General features: G+C 43.9%; 2 protein-coding genes and 2 long non-coding RNA genes across 5 annotated transcripts; 2 read left to right on the top strand and 2 right to left on the bottom strand.

The window, feature by feature from the left end:
* The first annotated feature begins 142 nt into the window (after nucleotides 1-142).
* Nucleotides 143-15,216, top strand: LOC125970676 (novel protein similar to elongation factor RNA polymerase II (ell)). 2 transcript variants are annotated; one of them, XM_049723235.1, is made up of 12 exons: nucleotides 143-308; nucleotides 2,284-2,331; nucleotides 8,087-8,208; nucleotides 8,966-9,120; nucleotides 10,004-10,245; nucleotides 10,406-10,530; nucleotides 11,625-11,745; nucleotides 11,897-12,296; nucleotides 12,447-12,501; nucleotides 12,740-12,911; nucleotides 13,016-13,060; nucleotides 13,374-15,216. In XM_049723235.1, exons 1-12 carry the CDS (start codon nucleotides 171-173, stop codon nucleotides 13,482-13,484), a joined length of 1,734 nt encoding a protein of 577 aa, XP_049579192.1. In that variant the 5' UTR covers nucleotides 143-170; the 3' UTR covers nucleotides 13,485-15,216. The 2 variants fall into 2 exon arrangements, with proteins under 2 accessions (XP_049579192.1, XP_049579193.1); XM_049723236.2 differs by lacking the exon at nucleotides 2,284-2,331 and having other exon boundaries at nucleotides 145-308.
* On the bottom strand, nucleotides 14,997-17,733 carry pex11a (peroxisomal biogenesis factor 11 alpha). Its single transcript, XM_049723265.2, has 3 exons — nucleotides 17,436-17,733; nucleotides 17,217-17,332; nucleotides 14,997-16,124 (listed from the first exon to the last, which is right to left on the bottom strand). The coding sequence occupies exons 1-3, from the start codon at nucleotides 17,489-17,491 to the stop codon at nucleotides 15,556-15,558; spliced, it is 741 nt and encodes a 246-aa protein (XP_049579222.1). The 5' UTR covers nucleotides 17,492-17,733; the 3' UTR covers nucleotides 14,997-15,555.
* Nucleotides 17,734-18,264: 531 nt separating this feature from the next.
* LOC125970683 (uncharacterized) lies at nucleotides 18,265-20,917 on the top strand. Its single transcript, XR_011087036.1, has 3 exons — nucleotides 18,265-18,448; nucleotides 19,287-20,162; nucleotides 20,265-20,917. It is a non-coding gene; the product is annotated as an uncharacterized lncRNA (long non-coding RNA).
* Nucleotides 20,901-23,912, bottom strand: LOC125970675 (uncharacterized). Its single transcript, XR_011087040.1, has 2 exons — nucleotides 23,622-23,912; nucleotides 20,901-23,054 (listed from the first exon to the last, which is right to left on the bottom strand). It is a non-coding gene; the product is annotated as an uncharacterized lncRNA (long non-coding RNA).
* Between the last annotated feature and the right edge of the window lie 1,240 nt (nucleotides 23,913-25,152).

Below are 25,152 nucleotides of genomic sequence, written 5' to 3'. Positions count from 1 at the left end.
TGCGACCTGGAAACCGAAAGGGGGGAAAAAACAAAAAACCTGTCCGTACTTAAAGGTTGTGCTTGTACGTGCGGCTTTGCGTGTGCACGTTTGCCCAAGAGCAAGCCTGGCCCCACCCCTCGCCATGACGTCACAGGGCAGGAAGTCACTGGTTGCGTTCAGTTGAAGAAATGGCAGCGCTGAGGCAGGAGCGTCGCTACGGGCTCTCCTGCGGCAAAATCCACAAAAACAGCCCCAATCGAACACTATATCACGTCAAACTCACTGACACCGCCATCCGGACCCTCGAAACCTACCAGAACTTGAAGGTAGGACAAATTATCATCTTGAACTGCCTTTTTTTTTTTTCTCCGCACACGCTTTCTTTTCTTTTTATTTTTTTATATTTTTTTTGAAAATCGAAAGTCCAGAAGCTGGAAAATTCCTGCTGGGAACTAGTTTTCGTCCTCCAATGCTGGTGGTTAAAGTTATAAATTGAACCGTTTTCAAATGAGAAAGCAGTTCTGAGAAAACGTGTTGTTGATTTTCCTGCTTAATAAACACGAGCTTGGCTTCTTCGGATCATAACACAGAGCGCTGCGCTCCAAATAGACTTTTAACCAATGAAGGGATTTGATCAGATTCTCATCGTAAGCCTCCAGAACAATTTGATTTTAGCGCAATAAGAAAACTCGATCTAATTTCGAATGGTGCTTGTTTATCAAAGAATAATCCCTTCCGCCCCAGAAATAATTTGCCATATGATAAGAATGTCCTGCTGTTTTCGTATTGCGTTAAAAAACGCAGCAGTTTAATCAGTAGTTCACAAAGTACCAGCAAGTATAATATGTCACCCTCAAAGTACTTCCATCGGCAATAAAATACAGTATCAGCTAATAAAAATAAGAATTATATTCCAGAAAGCTATGATAAAGGTAAAACATGTACTGAGGGAAAAAAAGCTGAACACAAACTGTTCTTGAAGTTTAACTTGTATCTTAAAATTGATCTTAATGAAAGTTTAGAAACAAACAACTCCAAAGGCCTTGATGCAAATGTATTGTGCTAAAAAGCGAAATACAACTAAACTGCAGTGTGGGACAATCTTTGGCTTGCCTCGATAGTTTCACTTTGCAAATCAATGAGGTCACCGATTATCATCCCTGCTTAGAAAATAAATCAATAACTCAATAACTGTACTCAATTACTTGCGTAATGTTTCCATTCAAATGTCATACGCAAAAAAGGTTAAATACAACCAAATGGTACTCTGGCTGTGATTCTTCAGCCTACCACTAGGGGGATTCTGACAACCACTGAGTTGAGTGAAGTTGTGTCACTGTCAAAGCAAATGTACTGACCTGAATTTTGGCACCAAAAAAATAATTTTATGTCCTAAACCGCAGCAATTTTTTTTTCAACATTTGCATTAAATAAACATTAAATAAAATATACTTGAGAAAATTCATCTTTCCTGCATGCCACAATGTACACATGGTTGTTAGCTCGCAAACTAACAGCTCGCATTGAAATTTGTCAGCGTGGAGGCAATTTTTGACAACGAGCACGTTTCTTCTTCTTATTGCTCGCAATATGGAGTTGAATGGCAGCCAAGAAAATGGGAACAATGCTCCGCAACAGGGAGGATATTTCCCCAAAGCATTAATAGTAAATTAAAAGCCCTGTCAATCACTGGCGCAGCTGTAGTTCACAGATAATAGTCTCATCCTATTAACCATGTATCATCTTGCCTTAAAGGCACCGCATTGTTTTATATTTCTTCTTAATCCGCAGGGGGGCAAAGGGGAAAATAGAAGTGGTCTTATGCCAGCCCCACTTGTACGAGAGGGAAAAAAAGGCCTTTTAATGAAAACTAATTGCTTTCAGAAGGAGGTTGCTGCGTCCTCGGGGATGCGCCACGCTCCTGATTCGCATTTCGTGAAGAAATCGGCTGCAATGGCCCCGCCCCCCACCCTGCAAACACGCTCCAGTGACACGAAGATAGTTTTGTTTTCACCACGTGCATTTCTGGCAAGAAAGAAAGCCCAGACGACCAATGCACGTCGGGAGGCCTCTGTGGCATTTTCTGCTGGTGACTCCCGAGGAAGCTTTTACTCATCACTCGTCACGAATTGTGGCAGAGTTAGGAGGAGGGGCAGGGCAAAAAAGTGTGACAGGGTGCTTCATCTTTTCATGTATGTGTGGGCGACAAAAACTTGTTTGGCGCATTGCTATCATATTTTGAGGCTATAAACATTTTGGGCACGATTCCAAAATGATGATTTTGCTTCTTTTGTCTCGCAGGCATCACTGCCCAATCAGACGTCAATTTGCTTCAAAGGAAGTCAGGGGGTAAGTTTTTTTCCCCCCGTGCATCAGAAACCACATTGTAAAAATATGACCCGACTTCTGGCTCACTTCTTAAGAAGCAGCCTTAATTGCGCAAGCGGAACAGGTCGTCGACTTTGTGACTCATCAGATGGCGCCCAGGTTTTAGCCACAAACATGACAAGTGTGAAGGAGAGGCTCTTGCTGAGCTCAGCTTCTGGTACAAATATTTTGAAAGAGAAGACCTGCGTCGCGTCCGCCGCGGGTTTACCTCGCCGTTCACCGTCCCTTGTCCAAAAGAAAGTCTGTCTAATCCCCGCCAGAGTCGATTGCTAAAGTGACTTTGCCGCGTGCACAAATGTAGGCCCGATCGACGGCCACAAGGTCCCGGAAGCTCAAAGACTTCCCCCCCGGCCGTGTTGCATTTTGGGCTGATTGTTGGCAATTAAATGGCGGCGGCCTTGCAAGCGTTAAACGAGCAAGTTGGAATCATTGAAGCGATCAATAACAGGCATACAAATGAAGGTGATGCAATTTCAAAGAAAGACGAGTCCAAGCGGTGCGAGAGCTCCACGCTTTTTCAAGGAATTTTTCTCGGGCGGCTCTGCGTTCCTAGTGCAAGGAATTTCACATCCCTGTGCCGGGCAACTGGCGATTGTGCTTGCCAGCTTTTCTCTGCGGGACTGAGACGGCCTCTGTGCGTTGTTGCTCAGGTGTTGCCGACTTGCGCGTTTGTACGTTCTGGCGCTTAATGACCCCACCCCCATCTGCCCTCTCCATTATTGGGTCGTTTCACCATGTTTAGAGTGACTGAAGCACCACAAATGAGTCTTTTGCACTTGTCATTTTTTTGATCGCCGCCTCCCCCTTCTTTTTTTTGGGGCTTGAAGCTAATTGGAATAACAATTGTAGGAATGCAGCACAATCTCAGCATGAGGGAGAGTCGCAGCACGTGTTGCCCATCGCTTCTTCCAGGTTGCTCAAGTCCCAGCTGTCTTTGTTTCCGCCCATGAATCACACATTATTTTATTTTATTTTATTTTATTTTATTTATTGAGGCCCGCCCGTCTGTCCTGATTGCGGTCTGGAGTGTCAATTAGGGCCTTTTGAGTGACCCGGCCGGTATTTGATTGTGATCCAGTGTGGTACGAGGACCGGCTCGGGAGAGGCCAGGAACGCTCTGCAGCGCAGTTAGACAACCACGAAACGCCAGCTTGTGTCTTTGTGCAGGTGTACCTAATGAAATGTCCATCCCTGTAAATATTGACTATATTTACAGCCATTAGATTTTGTGGTATTGTAGGAAATAACCAAGCATCCTCCAGGGAAGCGCCGTTATTGTCTTTGGATCTGAGGTAGAAAAAAAAAAAGTCAGGCAGTTGTTGTCTCCATCCTAAAGGCTTGGGGGGGGGACGCAATGAGGCTGACAGATTAGCCCTGGCTCGGTGGTTGAAAGACTGATTCTGCTTGGCATAACAAGGCGGCAGCACCTTGGGGGATGTTCGACAGTTGCCCATCCCCATCTCCTCACGCGACTGCAGACAGCGCCCCCCTCTCGCCCTTTTTTCCGCCTTTTTGCTTTCCTGTCTCGACCCCCCCCCCCCCCCCCCCCCCCCTGTCGTCAAGAGTTTTTCAAACACATCCCAGCTGGGCTCACAAAGAGCTTCTTAAAAAAATTGTTTTCTCGCCCACCTGGGCTTGATCTCCTTCAAGCTGGAGGTCTGAGAGCTTGAAGGTTTTGAGATCTAGTTGGGTCCCAAAGTGGCTTTTTAACAGGATACTTTCCTGTTGAGGATTGGACTCATTTTCTGTCAATAAATGTTATTTTCAAAGTTCACTTTTTCCTACTCTTCAAAATGTTTTGTGTCAACTGCCCCTAAAAAACAATCGATCAATGACTGATGATGTCAACAAATCGGTCAGTCCAAAGAGGGAAGCAGTCAGGTGGAAATTCTCTCACTTGACCACAATGCCCCCCTCCCCTCCCCCGGCGTGGAACATTCCGAAAGGGGGACCGTCCCTCATGCACCGGCTTTCCTGGAAAGCCAGGCCCCCTCCCTCCCAGCCGGCCACACGTCCCCGCTGTTCATGAATAATCCAGGCGAGCGGCAGGGGGAAGCGGCAAGAACAAAAGACGGCAGCTACGGCTGAGCAGGCTCCGATGAGAAGACAATGGGGACTAGTGTGAGGACAGACAAGAGGGGGCAAGAGGCACAAGACTTTGAAATAAAAAAATAGATGGATCCCTTTGGTGCATCTTAAAAGATGAGCCGCTTGAAATATGCTCCAGAACTTAAAGATGGACTTTTTTTTTTTTTTTTTTTTTTTTTTTTTTTTAAAACAAGGACATCAGCGATGGCGTCTTGTGTCAACCTCCCCCCCTCCCCTCAGAGATTTTCTGTTCCAGTTAAGTTCACACCTTATGATGGCTTGAAAGTATTTGACATCTCCAAACACAGAGCGTGCCCGGAGGAGCAGATGTGGCCGGGTCGGGCCAGGCCGAGCCACAGAGGCAGTTATTGTATCTGGGGGCACAGTTACACGATGCCAGCAAACGTGCCCGTCCTGATGCTCGCCTCCTTCTGGAAGCGTCTAAACCAGCTATGGGCAAACTACGGCCCGCGGGCCACATCCGGCCCACGGGACCATTTAATCCGGCCCGCCAACCCTAAATAAATTGTATTATTAAACTTTTTTTTTCTCTCGGTCATTTTGCCTGCAATGACTGCGTTTCCCCAGTAGATGGGGAACCACTCGCCTGCGCATTTACTACAGTCAGAAAGCTCGGTGCACACTCACAAGTGCGTGTACGTACTCAGTAGTACGGAAATGGCGCACTCGCGCTCTATTTGTAGCAGTGCCGAATTTAGAGCATGGGCTGTGACGACAGCATTCTTGTAATTTGCGCGCCGAGTTTTCGGATACAGTTTTACGCTAAAGCCACCCACAAACCTTCCCTTGGAATCCTTCCATTAAAATGAGTCGCCCAAGGAAAAGCAAGGTGGACACTGAGTGCCGAGTGTTTAAAAAGAGTGGCCAATTTGGCTCGACGTACGCGACGTGACATTCAGCCACATGAACATCAACATCAAATGAACACTGAAAATGAAGGGGAGGCTTTCAAGTTTGTTGTAAAACAATGCATTTTGAATATGATCTGTACAAATAGCAGGGATTGAAACTAGCGACCATTCTCATTTTCAAACAATGCAGGATGCTCAAGGACATTGATGCACCACCTGTTTGTGACTAATCTTAACCTTTAAAGTTCTTAAGGCTTACTTTAAGGAAGTGTTTTCTGTTTCCTCACCTCTGTTATCAGGTGTTTGTGAGTTAAAACTCTGCTCTGATTTTCAGATACCCCTCACCGTGTTGCCGTTTTGATTACTTTATTTGGATGTATGCTTTCACCGATTCTTCAAGATGATATATTTGGTCAGAATGTTTGCCGTTTGATGTGACCTCATAAGATAAACATCTTTCATTAATCTGACCTACAGGCACTGAAGTGATGGAGACTGTTATTCATAATAACAGTGTCGTATTTTATGAGAATCACTGATAGCAGTTTTTTAGGGATTTTTTTTTTTAATGCTGTTAATAAATGCATTTGTTTTCAGAAAACCTTTTTTGAATATCCATGCTTTACTACCTACTAAAGGCCAAAAACTTTTATGCAATGACCTTTACAGGTCATTTATATTACTTCACACAAACACTACATCCATCTGCTCCTGGTTCGGCCCCCCGGTCAAAATTTAGAACCCAATTCGGCCCGCAAGTCAAAAAGTTTGCCCACCCCTGGTCTAAACGGTGGGTGGCATTGCGACACACGCACGCCGCTAATCACATCTTCCCCATGAAGCAATTCATCATCAGATTAAATTTGCACACTTGTAATTAGCGCACAACAGAGAATAAACCGTTTAATGAATTCTTGCCTTCATAGCCAGACGGACAAAGATGTCCTCTTTGCATATTTCCCAGAACAACGGGATGAGCGACAGCGTCAAAGCGCCGAAGACACATACGATGATCATTCAAAGGTGCCGTGTTCGACCTTTTAATTGTTCCGAGTCCATTCAAGTCATTACGTAACTTGATGACGTAATTTGAGCGTCTAAGTAGGCTACGGCCAGCCCACGGTGATAAAAATGTCACCCGCTGGAACAGTCAACAGAACATATAGAGGCAGAGCAAAGAGGAGCGTGTGTACTTGGAGAGCAAAGAGGAGCAGGAAAATGCTTCAGTTGCTCTCCTCCAAACGGTCTGACCTGAGTGACATTGATTAGAATTAGAATGCAAAGTGTGCACGGTGGCGTATAGAAGGACGGGGACGGGGGGGGGGGCCACGGTTGAGGGTGGGGGAGGCTCGTGTGCTGCTGCCTCCAGCCCCAAAGCCAGGACGGACGTGCTGGCACCGTTTGGCTGAGCGTCGCTTGGACTTGTTGCTTCTAATTGTGGTGGCTGCTGGATGTCCCTCACAGCAAACTTTTGTCCTCCCCCCCGAGGTCGAGCGAGGCCCGTCTGTTGCCTGCTCCTGTGCACTTTGATGCTTTAATGTCTCTTGATTTACCCCAATCCCAAAGCAGACATACGCAGCCCCCCCCAATACACTTTGCAAGCGTCCAGGCAGAAATAGGTCAGACTTAATGATCAGCTGCGTGTCTCAAGTGTCCATAGCCTTGCTGCCTTGCTTCCATGCTGCATTGCTTCCTTGCTTTCTTTCTTCCTTGTGTCCTTGCTTCCTTGACCCCTTACTGCCTTCCTTGTTTCCTTGCTTCCTTGCTGCCTTGTTTCCTTGCTTTTTCATTTTGTGCTGGACATGGGTGGGCCGTGCTGTTGATGGGGGCAGGGTGAATGGCATGCATTGCCTTTCACAAGGGGAGAGGGAAGAGCTGCTGCTCATTGGCTACCCACCCCAAAAAAATAATGCTTATGGCTTTGCTGCATGACTGGGCATTTGTGACAATCCTGCCCACCACATCTGCCAGGGGCAACGAGCCCTGAGCGATTCAGCTTATAATGAGTTACTTATAACCGATGGCGACGCAGGCAGCCTGACATTTGTTTTCCTTGAGTCTCAAAAAAACCAAAACTGTGCCGCTTTCCCCTCGGGCGCTTTTGGCCACGACATCCGACATACAAAGACAACAGCACGCGGTGGCCGCTCGGTCAACAGTTAGCGCAAATTCACACTCGCATATAAAAGATGGAAATTATTATCGTGTGTCTTCAGAATCTAGGACAAAAATGTGGAGGGCAAAAGAGAGCCGTGAGCGCTTTTGCTGAGAGCCGGTGCATTGTAAAGGACGCATTACCTGCTTGCTCATGACTTTGCCAGTTGAACTTTGCTTTTAGTGGAAGTAGGTTTTGGGGTCGTTTGATGTAACGTGTCCCTGACAGAGACAGCCTCACTTGCCATGCTGTGTTGCCATGGCTACATGGATAGCCCGCAATGAAAAGGGGAAAAAAAAAACGCTCTGCCATTGTTCTGTTCAGCCTTTTAGACAGACTCCTCCCACAAACGGCAACAGGTCACCATCCTTGACCTGGGACGACGAGTCGAGTCAGCCCGTATGAGAAAAAAAAAAAAACGAAGTGAAAGTCAAAAGGGGTTCATTGAGTATTTTTCAAAACTCAGGCGACATCTGGGATTGATCAGGCCCGTGTTTTACGGAACCAACTGGCAATGCCAGCTACACACTCGAGGCGACGCCGTCAAACTTTATTTACACCTCCGCAAAATATATTTTTTACTCTATTTGACCCTTTCTAGTACATCAAGATCCCGACTTCGGAATCCCCCGATGGATTTAGAGTCTTCTCGTTCTACCTGTCCAGCGACAGCAAAGACAAACCCCAGTCCAGCTTCGACTGCATTCATCAGTTTGTTTCCGGGTAAGCAACGACGTGCATTAGCGGACAGGACACACGAGGCTAATTGCGGTGAAAGGCTTCAAGAAAATTCGTAAAGTGGGACAAATAAGGTTGAACGTCACTAACAATTGCATGTGCGATGCGCCTTGCGTCATTCACACTTTCATACAAGACACTCAAGCTGTGTTAAGCTACACAAGAATTTAGCTAGCTTGCTAGTGACCAACGTTAGCCGCCAACTCTGCTGACTGAAATTTACAATGTCTTCCTCCTTGAAATCTGTACTCAAGCTTTGTTAAGCCATACAAGAAGTTAGCTAGCTTGCTAATGACCGACGTTTGCCGCCAACTCTGCTGACTGAAATTTACAATGTCTTCCTCCTTGAAATCTGTACTCAAGCTTTGTTAAGCCACACAAGAAGTTAGCTAGCTTGCTAGTGACCAACGTTAGCCGCCAACTCCGCTGACTGGGATTAAAATGTGTTCGACTGATGCTTTCCACGAAATTCATCATAAGAACGAGTTTAGCACGGCGTGTTCTGAATGTTTCTGTGTCGTCTCCATCTCAAAGACGCCAACTGTTTACGGTTGTCGCCACTTATCGACAAATGAATAGAATTGACGTAACCCGTGCTTTCCGTGAAATAAGTCCAAGAGACTGTCGTGACCTCGTAAATGCGCTCAACTGACGTATGTGTGCTATTATTATTATTATTGTGACGGATGGCTAGCGCTTAGCTTGCCACGCTAACACACATTTTTGGCGTTTCCATGAAAAGGGAGGGCAAGGATCAGCTGGAGAGCCAGGGCAGCATCCAGGACAAGATCACTGTTTGCGCCACCGACGACTCATACCAGGCCACACGGGAGCGCATGTCCCAGGTGGAGAAGGACATCTGGAGCCGTTCGGCCATTGAGATCAAACCGGGGCCAAGTAGGTCACGTGATGCGCAAAACTGTTATTTGATCCAAGTGCACCGTTGCGATTATGCGTGGAATCGAGCAGATCGCCGACACGATAACGGGCTTTCGTTTAACTGCTGTCACGCTGATCTGGATTGGCCTAAAAAGGTCATTTGGCTGTCTGAGATTGGCCCACTTCTGCAAAAAGTAAGTCACAGGGAAAGCGCAATGTTCGCTAAACATGCATTTAGAAGCAACGTAGCATAAAATTTGTTTGTTGCTTGTAAATGCACTACTTTAATTAAATCTGAGCGTTGAGCTATTTATACATCTGTGCAAAGTTGACATAGAAAGGCTCAAGTTAGAAAAGAGCACAGATGAGTTTTTTCTTTTTTCTTTGCCTTCGGTCTGCAAATAGCCGCAGAAGTTGGCTTGCTAGTTTTCACATCTAACTCTTTGAGCAAGGTGAGTTACGTCTGCCTCAGCCACGTGCTTCTTCAGAATGTACCGTTGTGTCTTGGACCTATGGCGACCTCCAAAGCATGGCTTAAAGTTGTAATAAGATTATGGAGCGTAGATAGCTATAAGCGGCGCCTGCCCAGGCCCGGCTGGCCGGCCCAATTAGTGGAGGCATGTTTGCAAGAAAGGGCCTCTGTTTGCTTGTTGCTTCAACTTTCCTGCTACTCTTGCAGCAAGACTTGTTTGGCCACTTTGCTGGATTTCACAGGAGAAAACATGCTCGGTATAATGACCCAGGTCCCGGTTGCGTAACGCCGCAGAGTAACTGTGCTGAAGGCATTTGGAAAAGCCAACAGCTGACTCCATTTGGGTCCCGGTTCTGCCATCTGTTTTGTTTCCCTTTGACAAATGCTCGACTGAGATCTGACTACACGTGTCTTTGTTTCTGATCTCAGGTAAGTGCGTGAAGGTCCACAGGAAGCAGGGTCCGGTTGCGGGCTCAGACGGCAGCAACAAGCACTCGCCCGGCAACAAGAGGAGCCTTGTTCCCAGTCCTGCGGCACACCGGCCCTTGCGAGAGCGCGTGGTCCATCTCCTGGCCTTGAAACCGTATAAGAAACCCGAGCTGTTGCTGTGGCTGGAAAGAGAACGGGCCGCTCCGAAGGACAAGGCTGACCTGACCTCGGTGCTGGATGAGGTGAGACGTAGAAGATAATCCAACCGTAGAGATAAGATCACTGAAAGAAATGAAACCACAAAGGGATGGATGGATGGTCCAGAAAAAGAGGGCACCATAGTGCAGTCGGTTCTGTTGTTCTCGAGAAGTCCCGACAACTGATTGTTGTTTTTTTGTTCAGGTTGGCAAGCTGAACCTTAAAGACAACAGCTATTCTCTGAAGGACGAGCTCTACAGACACGTCCAAAGAGACTGGCCCGGCTACCTGGACGAGGAGAAGCAACTCATCCACAGGCTTCTCATCAGGTTCACTTCACCATTGCCACTTTCGCTGCTCTGGTTTGATGTCCAAACATGTCTGACTGTCAATGTGCGAGCATTTCTTCCCTCATATTTAAAAAAAATAATAATTACTTGTTGACTGAATCAGCAGCGCCCCTGCTGGCGGCAACGCAGTAGTGCATTCTGCATTGATCAAATTTGACAGGCTTAATGACATCATTATGATCTGACATTTAGCACGTTTTGTAGTTGAGTTTGTTTGAGTCTCAGGAAGCATATTGAACTGAAAATGTTTTGGTACGTTTTTTCGATAACCGTTTCAAACACGATAGCACGATTGCCAATTCTGTGCTTCAAAAAACAAACCAGATCAAGTTTGTGAGGCTCCCGATACAAAAAAAACTCTTGCCACTATTTTTTTTTTTTTTTTTTTACTTTTACAGATGTTATTGCATTTGAAGAAAAAAAAGGCTCGATGTGGCAGCAATAGCAATGCTAGCGAATGTCCGCTAGCGTCCACAAAAGGGCGCTGCGGTCACGCCGAAAGGGAAAGCATTCTCTGCACTGATGAATCTCTTAAAGGACACATCAAAGTGGAGGGAAATAGATTTGCCTTGTACTTACTTGCCAAGTGGCATTAGCATAGGTAGCGTAGCACTGAAGAGCTAAGGCTAGCGAGGCTGAGCTTCACAGGGCTTTCTTTATTTCTTCCCTCCTTCATGTGCCTGCCAGTAATCACGCAGGCCGTGTGCTTCTCAAGTGTATTTGGCTAATTGTGCCCCCCCTTCCCCTCCCTGCCTTGTTAACAACCCCTGCTAAGAGCAAAACACTTTGGTTGAGGTAATTAAATTGTACTCCAAGCGTGAAGATGCAAATACAGGCAGCGGGGCTCTTTGTGTTTGTGGCGCGGCAGGTTCCAAATCAGACTCGCTGATCATTTCTCAGAACAAGGTGATGAAAACGTAGAGGAGTTACTTATGGCACTTTTTAATGCAGAAAAAACACAGCAAGCAGATGAAAGGAGCCGAGGATTTGCTCCCGCATCTGCTGCTATTGTGGAAACATGTTCACTCGTCTCGTGGATGGGCTGACAGCGCTGTTCTTCATGTCGTCTTCAGGAAGCTTCAGCCACTCCACAGCAGCGGCGGCCAGTTGAGAAGTCCCCAAGGCAGCCAGTCATCCCACAAAGCGCCCGGGGACTCCCCTTCTCGCTTCAGCCCTGCAAAGACGCTCTCGGTGGTAATTGTTCACCTTGAATGCTTTGGACTTTCCCCGGCTCGTAAGGGAAGTGGAAGGGAATTTCCTGAGTGATTGCGATCAGGAGAGCAAAGGCACTTGACCCGTGTGTGTGTTTTGCCGCTAATATCCAAACTTTCTCCCCCCCCTGTAGAAACGCCCTTTGGATCCATCCAACTTTCAAAGCCCCAAAAAACAAAGACTCCTAGAGCACTGCTTGCAACGCCAGTCTCCGTCCCACGTGGACGACAGCACCGACCGGGCCCAAAGTTCCTCGGACCACAAAGGTGACAATCATCTCCGGGCCTGTCCCAATGGCCTGCACTCGCCCCATAAACTGAGCGACTCCTTGTCCGCCGTTCCCAAAACGGCTTCCAAGTCGCTAAAGTCCCCCAACGCAGACGCTTCCCTTTGCACTGACCAACAACTGTCCAACGCTCTACATAAAAAGAAGAAGTCGAAAAAGCACAAAGAGAAAGAACGCGAGCGCTTAAAAGCGGAGTGGATGGTGGAAAACAGCCCGGACCTGAAGAAGAGCCAAGAAAATCTCAAAGGTAAAGTCGTTCAGTCAAGGCCACTCATCTTAACGCGTCACAAGTTGATGACTGACAGCCGGCTGACCTCCGCGCTTCGATACGACTTTTATGTGACGCTGGCTAGCCTTATAGAATTTGCGTTGGCTCATTTGCGTGCTTTTTTCTTAGGAGAGAAAACCCCCGTCAGACAAACCACAAAAAAGGACCTGCCGGACTTTTTCTTGTGAGTCAATACCAAAGAATCAGCCCAAAGCTTTCAAAACATTTACATGAAATCAAAGGAAAGCCAAAATGTCTGCGTTCTTCCCCGAAACTGGCTTTAAAAACAAATTACTTTATGCTTCCATCTGTTCAACTCGTTACGCAGCAATGGCAACTCACGCTACTATCCTTCTACTGCCACCTAGTGGAAGATTAAAAAAAGACACTTCCCTTCAAAAAAAAATTGTTTTTCCTTTTAGAAAATACGGCCCAATTACATCACTAGAACAACGCGAGCAATACAAAGAAGACTTCTGCTCTGAGTACGACGAATACAGAGCCCTTCACGACCGCATCGGAGCCATCACCGAGATGTTTGTTCAGTTAGGCTCAAAGATCAACACGCTCTCGGCGGGAACGCAAGAGTACAAGGTACTGCCTGGACCCGCCAGGGTCAATTTGGTTCCTCTCCTTGTAAAAACACAACTGATAAGCAAAGCTGTTTGCTTTTCTCCCCTCTTTTAAATGTTTTCCAGCTAATGGAGGAGCAAATACTACAAAAGTACCGGAAGTATAAAAAGGTACGTTTCAATTATACAGAAGCACTTAGGTGACAAGAAAAGTCAACTTTCAACTGGCATTTCAGCCAGGCAGTTATTCTTTCGGGATCCCAATTATTGATTAACAAAGTGTCGCCTTGGCGCCACCAGGGAGCGCTGTTTGCAGAGGCTGTAACTTGAGAATGAACCAATTGTATTAAAACAGTCGTTAATCAGAGGCGCTTAAAACGGTGGCTCTGTTGTTTTGTGTGTTGCTTTCAAAACAACTTTGAATGCGACTGCTTCATTTGCAAACCCAACTCACTCGAGCCCTCTCTCTTTTTGCGTCTTGTAGAAGTTTCCCGGCTACAGGGAAGAGAAGAAACGATGCGAGTACCTCCACCAGAAACTGTCACATATCAAAGGTCTGATCTCAGACTACGACCGGGCGCAGGAGCTCTCGTAGGAAGGATGAGTGAGTGCCCTATGAAGGGACCAAAAGACTTGCAGCTGAGCCAAAGACTGATAGGTCGTCATGTTTCCGCGACTCGCTTGAGCCACAAGAGGCTGCAAATGAATTCTCCTACTGTAAACTGGGCAGATGTGCAAATGAAAGCCAAATCCTGCTTATGTCCTTTTCCCCAAATTCTAGAATTGATGGTTCGTGCCCAAATGATTCATGCGATTCTTTCTCATGCCACGCAGAAAGTATTCCAAGGATGGTACAATCAGTCGTAGGGGGGGAACAAACACGCGTCACTCGGAGAAACGCTTTCGCTCGCTCTTTGACGCACTTTATTAATTCACGTCAAAACATTGATTCGTTTGAACGACTCAAGCAAAAAAAAAAACAGGGCTGTCCCTCCCTCCCGATCACGTGAAGGCTCCCGTCCGTCTTTTAAAACAAACCGGATTGTGATTAATCAAGGGAAACAAAAACCAGCACAGCAAAGAAGTCAAACTTGATTCAACTTGAAGCCTTAATTTGCAAATAAAGAAATGTATTTTTCTGACCATAAGGATGATGACATCATCCATACAATTTGAATGAATTCTATTTTTTGTAAATATGTTCGGAGGTAGTATCGGGTAAGGACTCGGCATCGGCGGATGCTGAAAATCAGGTGACTTGAGTGCCAAAAAAAATAAAACACATCCCTACCAAAAATAATGTAGCACTGGAACCCAAAAATGTTGATCATTGAAACTTGGGCCATGTCAATTTCTGCGTTTCTATCGAGCTTCGTGTCTGTCGCCCGGCTAGCTGACCACAATTTTTGTTTCTTTTGTATATCACAAACACATAAATATTTATTAGCACGGAAATAATCGCAGATGTGATTTGAAAATGGCCGCACGCCGCCGTTGCCCAATTTGGTGCGCTTCAATAAAGATGAGCGTGCGAGCTCAGTCAGGTCAGAGGACAATATTTATTACGATTGCACAGAATATTCTTTTCATTCCAAACAGAGGGGTGCCAACGCATTTCTTGTTGCTAAAGCAAACTGGAAAAAAAATTGAGTCAAGGAAAAGCCAACAAGTGTCATTGCGAGATGACGACGCGCTCGCTCATCATCCCGATTGATTGTAGGCGTTTTTGTAAGCAGCACAATACTGAAGGTGCCTTGTATGTCCACAGGGACATAAAAAAACAAAAGGTTCGGCACCATAAAAGTGCTTTTGTGTCGCAAGTTCATTTTTCTCGTCCTTCGTGGCAAAAACGTCTCAGTGGGCCGGATAACAATTAACCTCCAGAACACCAGCACATGTTTTGGCACATATCGAAAATGTTACACGGCAACTAACGTGAGCGACGATCCCTCATTTTTCTCTACGTGCCGCAACCAAATGTGAAATGAAAGAAATCCCGGCAGGCAAGCCATCGGCTAGGGAGAACAAATGTCTTATTTATTTCTCCGTGTTGGGATTATTCCTCTTTGCAAATTATTTGTTTTCTTTTCTACAATAGAACCTGCAAGTGTGGGCCAAGGGAAATGGAATATATTTTTTGCAATTCTGATGTGTTATGCAAATACTGGCTTTGGAAGAAAAAGCTTTCAGGAAAACAAATGTATTCTTGTCTCAGCCCCACCCCCACAAAAAAATAAAATAAAGCTATTTTCAGTGGAACAGTATGACATTTAGAGACGTGTGTTTAAAAAAAAAAAAAAATAATTAAAAAGTGTTTTTAAGTGCGAGCCTACAGACTATTTATTGGGGGTTGAAAAACGTTTTTTTTTTCCGTACTACTTGACGCCGGCTGCCAATTTATGTCATCTCGACCGTTAATACCAAAATTGGCGAATAATCGAGTTCAAGCCGCAATCGTCAACGTCGTCGGTTCATCCACCTCATACGTGAAAAAAAAAAAAAAATCACCTCACATTTTTTTTGCTGAGTCATCATATTTAATCTATTGTGCTGCCCATTCAAAACATTTAATTGAGAATTAAAGTTCAATGAACAATTATCAAATTATGCTTTTCAAAGCTTCCAATTCTAAAGAGCGTCCTTGTCCGAGCCAGGAAAGGAACACATCACGCTTTAATTTTCAAATCGGGCCGCACGAGGGTTACAATTCCGATGAGCGACGACAGCAGGCCGCAAAAGGCGACGGCGCCCGTGTTGGAGCGGTAAATGCCCAACTTGTCCAGCGGGATAGACAAATCACAAACGTTCTTGACAGTGTCCAAAAGCACGGCCGGCTGGGATTTGAAGCAGTGCAGCAGCAGGAAGACCAAAGCGTCCAACTGAGGGACTGTCACCTCAGCCACATCAGAATTCTGCTTCAGATGTGAAATCATTTTCCGCCTGAAGTGCTTCTCCCTGGTTTTCTCCGCCACGAAGCGGGAGATGACGTAAACGTCTCGGCTCAGGCTCATGACAAGCGAGAGGAGATAGCATCGCGAGGCGGCCGCGCTCCAACGCTCCTTGTCGATACCGGCCAGGAGGCCCACGCTGGTGGCCCACAGCGTGTTATCGCAGATGAAGTAGAGAGCTCGGCCCATGTCGGCCGCCGCCAGGCAAAGGCAAAGCGCCGGGTCCGAGAGGCGTGCGTTGCGCTTGGCCGACTCAATGGCGTTTATTGTGTTCCCCAGCCTGAACACTGAGGAAAGGGAACAGACAAAAAAAGGGGGTCAGTTGGGCAACATGATACAGCAAGCTAATCGTTAGCCCGTCCAAATGTCAACGTCTGGTCAACAGATATATTATTTTGGTGATTGTGCAATTTTTTGCCTTTCCGCTGACTTTGTTATTGTTCCCTTTATGTCTAAGCGGGGAACGAAATTTCGGTTTGTGGAGAAATTAACAATAAAGCTGACTTTGACTAAGTAGGATTGGATTGTTGTACACGTTCTCACATGGTTATTTGAAATATGCCCCACATCAACAGCATGAACTTTCTCATACATTTTGTGACCACCATGAGCCAAAATCTGGTACCAGCTCTGACCTTTGAAGCAATTCGGGTCTGGAGGCTGCTCACCTGGGATGCTTCAGAGAAATAATCAAGCGCTCTGCCAAGCGAGCCTTGACCTCATAACAGCAACAGGAGGGACAAGAATGTCTTTGTAAAGCAGAGCCAGCAGCTCGTATTCAGTCCGTCTGGGAATTTTAGATTGAATCAGAACCTTGAAGTCCAAAAAGTGAGCCCGACTAGAAAGTCAAAGCTGTCTGTCACCACACACACACACACAGATGGATCTCAAAGAGACAAGCCTCAAAGTCTCCCGCCGTTTGCCACAATGCATTTATTGTGTCAAAGGTGAGAGACACACAGTGGTTGTTTTGCCATCAAGTTTTCTCGCCTTTGCTTGACTAAAAAAAAGCTGCAAGCTGATCCTCTCTGGCTTTTATATTTTGATGACAATTGATTAATATTTATACAGAAATGTGTTCACGACTGTGAGTCATGGATGGAGGAGGAGGGGGGGCTTTTTTCCCCTCGTCATCGTTGGGGTCGCGGGTTCAATTAACAATAAGAATGTTTGGAGATTTTAATGCGTGGGTAAAATGTAATGACGTCATTGAAAAACAAGCCCACCCCTTGTACAAATTTCATTGCAATACTTTAAGAAAAAAAAAACAGCTTGTCTGGTATGTAACAATGAAATATTGATTCTACAGGCAGAGTTTGAGAGGGAAGGTCAAATAAGATTAGCAAATCTTTCGAACAATCAAGATTGATGGAACTCACGCTTTCTTCCAGCACTCATGTTTGCCTCCAAACGTTCAAGTTTGCTCACAAGATCCTTTCGCCGGTTGTCGTTTCGAAGAGCGTACGCACACAAGCCACACGCGTATTGGGTGGCTCTAAAACAACAAGAATCAATTGTTGCCGGTAGTGAGCTACTTTCTTTTGCGTAATAACATCAAATAATAAGAAATATTAAGTATGCATCTTTAAAAAGCCTACCTGAAAAGACGATCCCTACCCTGACTCTGGTTGATGACGTTTTGCACCAACTCCATGCCTGCCGTTGGAGAACAACTTGTTCTACTTGTTGCACGCTCTTTGGATCTGATTTCCCTGACTCAGCACAACGCCTACGATAGTGTTCGGTCGTGCGGAATTACGCTCAGGTTTAAATGGGAGGTCAAAAACAAAATAAAGTTTGCAGCGATGGTTAAGAATTAAACTCGGTCCAAACTCGTTTTAACACGGCAGTTTTAGTGGGCGTAACAAATGCCGCGAGAGTTTTCGTCACGGACCGTTTGCGTTAGTGTTATTATGGTAACGCCTTAACCACTGAAATATTTTTTTTTATTTATCAATTGATCGATTTATCCATCCATCAAGACCAAGACCCGATTTTAAGACCACGGACTATTCACACCGGATGTCATATTTGTTCATCCAATTCAGTGTGACTCATCCAACATCTTGTATTAATCATCTCAAAGGTCAGATCGAGTGGGGAATGTACGGAAGAGGATTAGGGCCAGTGAAGAAAAAAAAAACGAGGGGTGACTGGATTCTGACTTTTTTTCTCAGAATTCTGACTTTATTCTCAGAATTCTGACTTTAAAGTCAGAATTCCGACTTTAAAGTCAGAATTCTGAGAATAAAGTCAGAATTCTGACTTTAAAGTCAGAATTCCGACTTTAAAGTCAGAATTCTGAGAATAAAGTCAGAATTCCGACTTTAAAGTCAGAATTCTGAGAATAAAGTCAGAATTCTGACTTTAAAGTCAGAATTCCCTATTTCTGACTTTAAAGTCGGAATTCTGACTTTATTCTCAGAATTCTGAATTTAAAGTCGGAATTCTGACTTTATTCTCAGAATTCTGACTTTATGGCGTGGGGTGGCGGAGGGAAAGTCAGCGTGGTGTGGTTTTGACCAGCGAGGACATTATGTCGTCAACGAGTGACTTTTTGCGTGCCAGAGGATTGCCGGAGGACGTCATTTCACTCTTGGAGGAGCAGGGGGTGAGTAAATAAAGCATTGAGTTCATTTTGGTGACTGTTGCGTATATAACTGGCTCCGTGTAGCATGTAGCTCCGTTGCTAATTGATAGCTCTTGACGGGATGCGCCTCAATTACACGTAAAGAAGCATTATGCGTATTTTTGTACATTCAGTAGTCAGTTTTATTAAACCGAGCAGGGGGTGAGTAAATAAAGCATTGTGTTCATATTGGTGACTGTTGCGTATATAACTGGCTCCGTGTAGCATGTAGCTCCGTTGCTAATTGATAGCTCTTGACGGAATGCGCCGCATTTACATGTAAAGAAGCATTATGCTTATTTTTGTACTTTCAGTAGTCAGTTTCATAAAACCGATGACGTAATATACGATTTTATATATATATATATATATATATATATATATATATATATATATATATATATATATATATATATATATATACTTACATACACATACACACACACACACACGTCACAAAGAGTCGCTAAAGCACAACGACTCGCGGCATAAACGATGCCTTGCTGATTGTGGCCGGCTGCACTATCATTGAACCTTAAATTTAACTCAATACACTGATCACGCTGTTGTTTAAGAGTAGAGATTCTACGTGCCACAATTCAAGGTTACATCATTTGAAGTATAATCATGCACACACGCACGTCTTTATTTACTCACTGGATGAGACTTGTTTAGTGAAGTTACACCTGACATTGTATCAGGGGTGAGAACATTATTATTAAAAACAACTTTCTACAATAAGCATACTGTCATAAAGTCATGTTTTCAAAATGCCCACTGTTGTTTGACAAATTGTAATTGTTTTTTCTTTGTTGTGCAGATAAAGTGACTGATGGAGGGTGCAACTCAACCAGTGCCTGAAAAGCCGGATTTGGATGACTTAATCAAGCTATGCTTTAGACTTGCATTCAGCAACAAGGAAATACTTGCAGTTTTAGCACATAATGCTCAGACTATTATAAGTATTCGGACTCTGAAGAGAACTTGTAAAAGACTTGGTCTGTTCCGAAGAAAGAATCAGTCGGACCTGGGAGATGTGTTGGCTTTTGTCCAGCATGAAATCCTGACTTGTGGCCAGATGCAAGGTTATCGCTGGCTTCATCTACGTGCGATTCAAAAAGGATTTGTTGTCTCACAAGATACAATAAGACAAATTATAAAATTGGTTGACCCAGTCGGCGTAGAATTAAGAAGAGCACGACGCCTTAGAAGACGTCAGTACAGCTGTCGAGGCCCAAATGCTCTTTGGCACATGGATGGCTATGATAAATTAAAACCCTATGGGATTTGCATCAATGGTTGTATTGATGGGTTTAGCCGGTATGTGTTATGGGCAGAGGCCTATACCACAAACAATGATCCCAAGGTGATTGCAAGTTATTTCATCAAAACAGTTTCGCGCATTGGTGGATGTCCAGAGAGGATCCGTGCAGACAGAGGCACAGAAAATGGCTGTGTTGAACAGATGCAAGTGTTTTTGCGACAAAACCACTCTGACAATTTTGCTGGGGAGAAAAGTTTTCTTTATGGGAGAAGTACTGCCAATCAGCGCATTGAAGGGTGGTGGTCCATCCTTCGCAAACAGAGCGCACAGTTCTGGATTAATTTATTTCAAACTTTTCAGGAGGATGGTCACTACACAGGAGATTTTCTGGATAAAAGTCTTATCCAGTTCTGCTTTCTTAATCTTGTGCAGGTAAAATATTTTATCTCCCCATCATGTTTTTGAATTTGAAATGAATAAATGAGTAGTAAAAAATAATGTACTTAAATACTTAACTATGCTGCTCTTGTGTAGGATGAGCTGGATGAAGTTGTGAACACATGGAACTCACACAAAATAAGACCAAGGTCGAACGGTGATACAGCTTCAGGCCGGCCAGTCGTCATGTATTCATTCCCTGCCATGCACAGTGCCGAGGATCGACTGAAACCCACTGGAATGCAAGATATCACTGCATGTATGGAAGAGTGCACTCCAAAATGCCAGTTTCCTTGCGATGAAACTGTATTTGAACTGTGTTGTCTGCTAATGGAGGAAAATGAATGGCACGCTCCATCAGATCCATTGCATGCAAGTGACTTGTATCTTACGTTGAGAGAGGAATTACTGAAGATTGTTTGACAAGCGTATTGATGTAATGAACATATAAACTCCTCAGAAAATAATTTTTCAGATTTTTTTTAATCAGTAGCCTATATACTCAGTTACTATGTTTTTTTAGTCTTACAATGCCTTCTTGACCTTTGAATATTCCTTAATGACCCAAATTTTCCAGAATAATTCATTGCAAAATTATTATTTTTTTAACTATGCTTACCTGATCTATGGTTATTTTTTTCCATTTGTGACTAACAAAAACAAAGATGTTACATTTTGCTTGAAATGTCCTGAAATTGACTGCTTAAATATGTATTACTTGTATATTAAAAATTGTCTTTTCATTGGAAGTCATCTGTACAACATAATAGTTTATTTTTAAATACCAACATTCAGGTGCAGTCAGGAAATACATAGTGGATGAAGAGTGAGTTTATTGAATGCAATAGAATATTACTACTGTTTTTTACAGAAGCATTCACTTAATACTATGTAGCTGCTGAAAACAACCATCCAACGGTTATGCATAACATCTTGGGTCATTTTAATAAAACCCTAGAATTTTTATATAATAAACAATACCAAATGCAAGCTGTTTCTATACAATTCTAAAAACAGTGAAGGAACAAATATAAAGTTTGTTTCTATTTGACCAATAAGAACAGTGAACAAAATATGTTGTGTTGATGCAACTTACAACGAATAATTATGTTATTGACAGAATTAAACAATATCCATGACCCAGATATTGCTTTCGAGAACGGCATTGAATTCTGATCGGAAGTCTGGGAAATTTTCATAGCTGTCAGCAATGTACAAAACCTTTCCACATGTGTGCCCCACTGGTCTTCTACTAAACTCTGTCATTTGTTGAAACTCTACAAGGATGGTGTCGGTGACAATAAGATCAGATCCTGTGCAAAACCGGAGAAATTTCTGAAGCTTGAGTTCATCCAACTCCCTGATGAACCTTTTCAGATGATTTACCACTTCCTTCTGCTTTGAGGTTAAATCATTTGGAAATGTCAGCAGTTGGCAGACCTTTTTGGAAGTAGGTTGCAAGTCAGAGCACAACTTGTTAAGTGCGTCAGGACTTATGAAGTCATGGTGAAAAGTAACCTCCCTCCAGCAGTCAATAACAAACATGGGCTTTTGGACAAGCTCTTTGTGCGCTATTTCCTGCAGTATTGTGGGAAAGGTTTCAGGTGTGATTCTCTTTCTACACCCATAGCTGTCAAGAACTTCCACAAGATCATCTTGGTCCACTTCTGAAAAGTCCTTCATTGCGTCCATCAAAACGTCACGCTCCTGGCTGCTCACAAACTGCAGAAAGTGGGCCCTTGGATCACTGTAGACACAGTTGAAAAGCACTTGCTCGAGGAAAGGAAATGCAAGTTTGTTTGGGAAATAGCAACAATCTTGGTAACCTTTTATAAGTATTCTCCCAACTGCTTTCCACTTTGCTGCAGAAAAATCATGACGGATAAATGGCACTTTAATTGATGTACCAAGGGTGCATCGGTCATAGAATTCCTGCCAGAAACAGGTGAGAACATCTCTCAGTACTCCAGACCCAACACCTGCTTCTTCTCTATCATCTGGGAGTATGCGTTTCACACTGAGTGTTTTGTTCAATATTTCCTCTGTACAGAATGCTCTTATCATATCATTCAATGTGTCAGTGGAGTGGACAGTTATAGTCAACACATCCTGTGGATCAGGTAGATTGAGGGGCATAGCAGGACCATCGTAGATCATTGTGACTTCTGTATCTTCCTCTGTGTCATATGTGGGACCAAAGGTAATTTCCGAATCAACAGAAATGTTGAATGGCTGGTAGACTTCATTTGAATAAACAGAGACCTTGTCACTTTCCGCGGCATTGTATTCACTGCCATTGTCTGACGTAACTTCCTTGTGTGTGTGGACATCATCTTGGTTGTCTTTTGGTCTTGTTGCAATGTAAAAACGCAGCAATGTTAGCTTTGCAGCCTCGTACATATAGCCGATGGAATGGCAGGTGTCATCAGTGAGGCAGTTTTGTTTGAAATCCCAAACCTCGAACTCAAAGTCTAATTGTGATCCTTTGGGAGAAATTCCATCTGGGAAAAATAGGTTTTTTCCTTCCTTGAGAATGTCTTTCAACCCAGCTTCTGTGGACATTTGAAGTTTTCTGGTACCCCCTCCCTGCTTCTCCCTCACCTGTTTGGTCATCTTTCCATCACTGTGTATCCATCCGATTGCAATATTTCTTGTTGTTTTCTGCTTCTTTGTCTCTTGTGGTTGTGTCTTTGAGGTGGTGTCCTCTTTGTCACTATCTTTCCTGAGTTTCATTTTTTCACGTAGTTTTTCTAAAAGTCCGTTTTTTCTTTTGGATGTAGGCTGTTTCGTCTTGCAAAAATTAAAGAGTGCAATGCGGTCTCCATAGCGAGGGATGTAATTGGCAAGAGTGGCATCGTCCATCAGTGTGATGACATCACTGTCAATCTGCACGATGATTGAAAAAAATATCCGTCACACAGAATCAATTTGAAAGAATGAAGCACAAATATAATACTTATGGTAAATCAAATCCACACTCGACAAACATGTTGCAACTGTTTAATCTTTAAGAATTTATTAAACCACATTTATACCTGAAGTCTATGTGTTTTTTTATTTCATTTTATGCACTATTTCATTTTATGCACTATTTCAATCATCAGTTGACTTAATGTGAGTGTGTACATACTTAAAATGAGCTAGCCACGGATTATGGTATGGAGTCAGCAAGGCATATAAGTGGTTTGATGACGCGAGTCGCGATGTTTTACCAACGCTTTGTGACGTTGCCGTGACGTGTATGTATATATATATATATTTATAATCGTACATTACGTCATCGGTTTAATAAAACTGACTACTGAATGTACACAAATACGCATAATGCTTCTTTACGTGTAAATGCGGCGCATCCCGTCAAGAGCTATCAATTAGCAACGGAGCTACATGCTACACGGAGCCAGTTATATACGCAACAGTCACCAAAATGAACTCAATGCTTTATTTACTCACCCCCTGCTCCTCCAAGAGTGAAATGACGTCCTCCGGCAATCCTCTGGCACGCAAAAAGTCACTCGTTGACGACATAATGTCCTCGCTGGTCAAAACCACACCACGCTGACTTTCCCTCCGCCACCCCACGCCATAAAGTCAGAATTCTGACTTTATTCTCAGAATTCTGACTTTAAAGTCGGAATTCTTACTTTAAAGTCAGAATTCTGACTTTATTCTCAGAATTCTGACTTTAAAGTCGGAATTCTGACTTTAAAGTCAGAATTCTGAGAATAAAGTCAGAATTCTGAGAATAAAGTCAGAATTCCGACTTTAAAGTCAGAATTCTGAGAATAAAGTCAGAATTCTGACTTTAAAGTAAGAAATTGGGAATTCTGACTTTAAAGTCAGAATTCTGACTTTATTCTCAGAATTCTGACTTTAAAGTCGGAATTCTGACTTTAAAGTCAGAATTCTGAGAATAAAGTCGGAATTCTGACTTTAAAGTCAGAATTCTGAGAATAAAGTCAGAATTCTGAGAAAAAAAGTCAGAATCCAGTCACCCCTCGTTTTTTTTTTCTTCACTGGCCCTAATCCTCTTCCGTAGGAATGTGATGATTGTGTGGGATTAAATTGGCACACATGGTTAATGTCTATGAAAATCCTACACAATCACAGCTTCATATGCTTTTATTTGACCTGCGGCATTTTGGAATAGCTTTTTTTGTGTTTGGAATATGTTGCGCATCATCTTCTGCGCCTGTTGCTAGGGAGATCACAGCAGGCACGTGCACTCATATGAGGCAGGTGAGACCAGGGCAACATGGTTTCCTCAGCTGTCATCATAAATTGTTCAAAAATGAATAATATAATAAAACATAATTTAATAGCTGTCCTGAGGTATATGCTTTTAATGCAATTCTGGTGTTTTTCCTATACATTTGGATCATTTTCATTGTCAAAATAGCTATATTTCTTGTTCAAGTAACAACGGGAGACGAGAATCATTAAAGCTGAGGCAGTGACAGGTAATGCCTCTCAGGGCGTGCGTGTGAGCATGTGCACCACTCACACACACACACTGTAATGAGCGCGTGCAAACGGCGCGTGGTTGCAGTCAGCGGGAAAAGGCGCGTGCCTTGAGGCAGCCAATACTTTTGCCTCAAAAATGGGGCGATAGTGAGCCACGACACGAGTAAATGCGAGAGTAAATTAAGAAGAAAAAAAAAGAAAAGAAAAACAACCAACAACATTCGGTGTCAACGCGTTGCTATTTGGCTTTATTTTCCCTGAAAATGAAGGATATAATCTCGAAGATAAGAAATTTGTCAGAACTTGACTGTCAGTCAAAGCAAGAAATCATAAGTAAGGGAAGACCAACGCCAGATTTGCGAGGATTAATTCAAACTACGTTCCTCCCGGGACGGACTACAACACCATCCATCCATCCATCCATCCATCCATCCATCCATCCATCCATCCATCCATCCATCCATCCATCCATCCATCCATCCATCCATCCATCCATCCATCCATCCATCCATCCATCCAT

Source organism: Syngnathus scovelli, chromosome 6, assembly GCF_024217435.2.
Source record: "Syngnathus scovelli strain Florida chromosome 6, RoL_Ssco_1.2, whole genome shotgun sequence".
NCBI lineage: Eukaryota > Metazoa > Chordata > Actinopteri > Syngnathiformes > Syngnathidae > Syngnathus > Syngnathus scovelli.
The sequence above is the reverse complement of the archived record's forward strand: the minus strand, read 5'-3'. Positions and strand labels throughout refer to the sequence as shown.

Bases quoted from the DNA above. Each gene is read 5' to 3' on its own strand.
- LOC125970676 (XM_049723235.1), top strand. From the start codon at position 171: ATGGCAGCGCTGAGGCAGGAGCGTCGCTACGGGCTCTCCTGCGGCAAA. The intron at 8,209-8,965 runs GTAAGCAACGAC...TTCCATGAAAAG, and splicing joins ATTCATCAGTTTGTTTCCGG to GGAGGGCAAGGATCAGCTGG. The intron at 13,061-13,373 runs GTACGTTTCAAT...TGCGTCTTGTAG, and splicing joins AGTACCGGAAGTATAAAAAG to AAGTTTCCCGGCTACAGGGA.
- pex11a (XM_049723265.2), bottom strand. From the start codon at position 17,491: ATGGAGTTGGTGCAAAACGTCATCAACCAGAGTCAGGGTAGGGATCGT. The intron at 17,333-17,435 runs GTAGGCTTTTTA...TTGTTGTTTTAG, and splicing joins GGTAGGGATCGTCTTTTCAG to AGCCACCCAATACGCGTGTG. The intron at 16,125-17,216 runs GTGAGTTCCATC...CCCTTTCCTCAG, and splicing joins CATGAGTGCTGGAAGAAAGC to TGTTCAGGCTGGGGAACACA.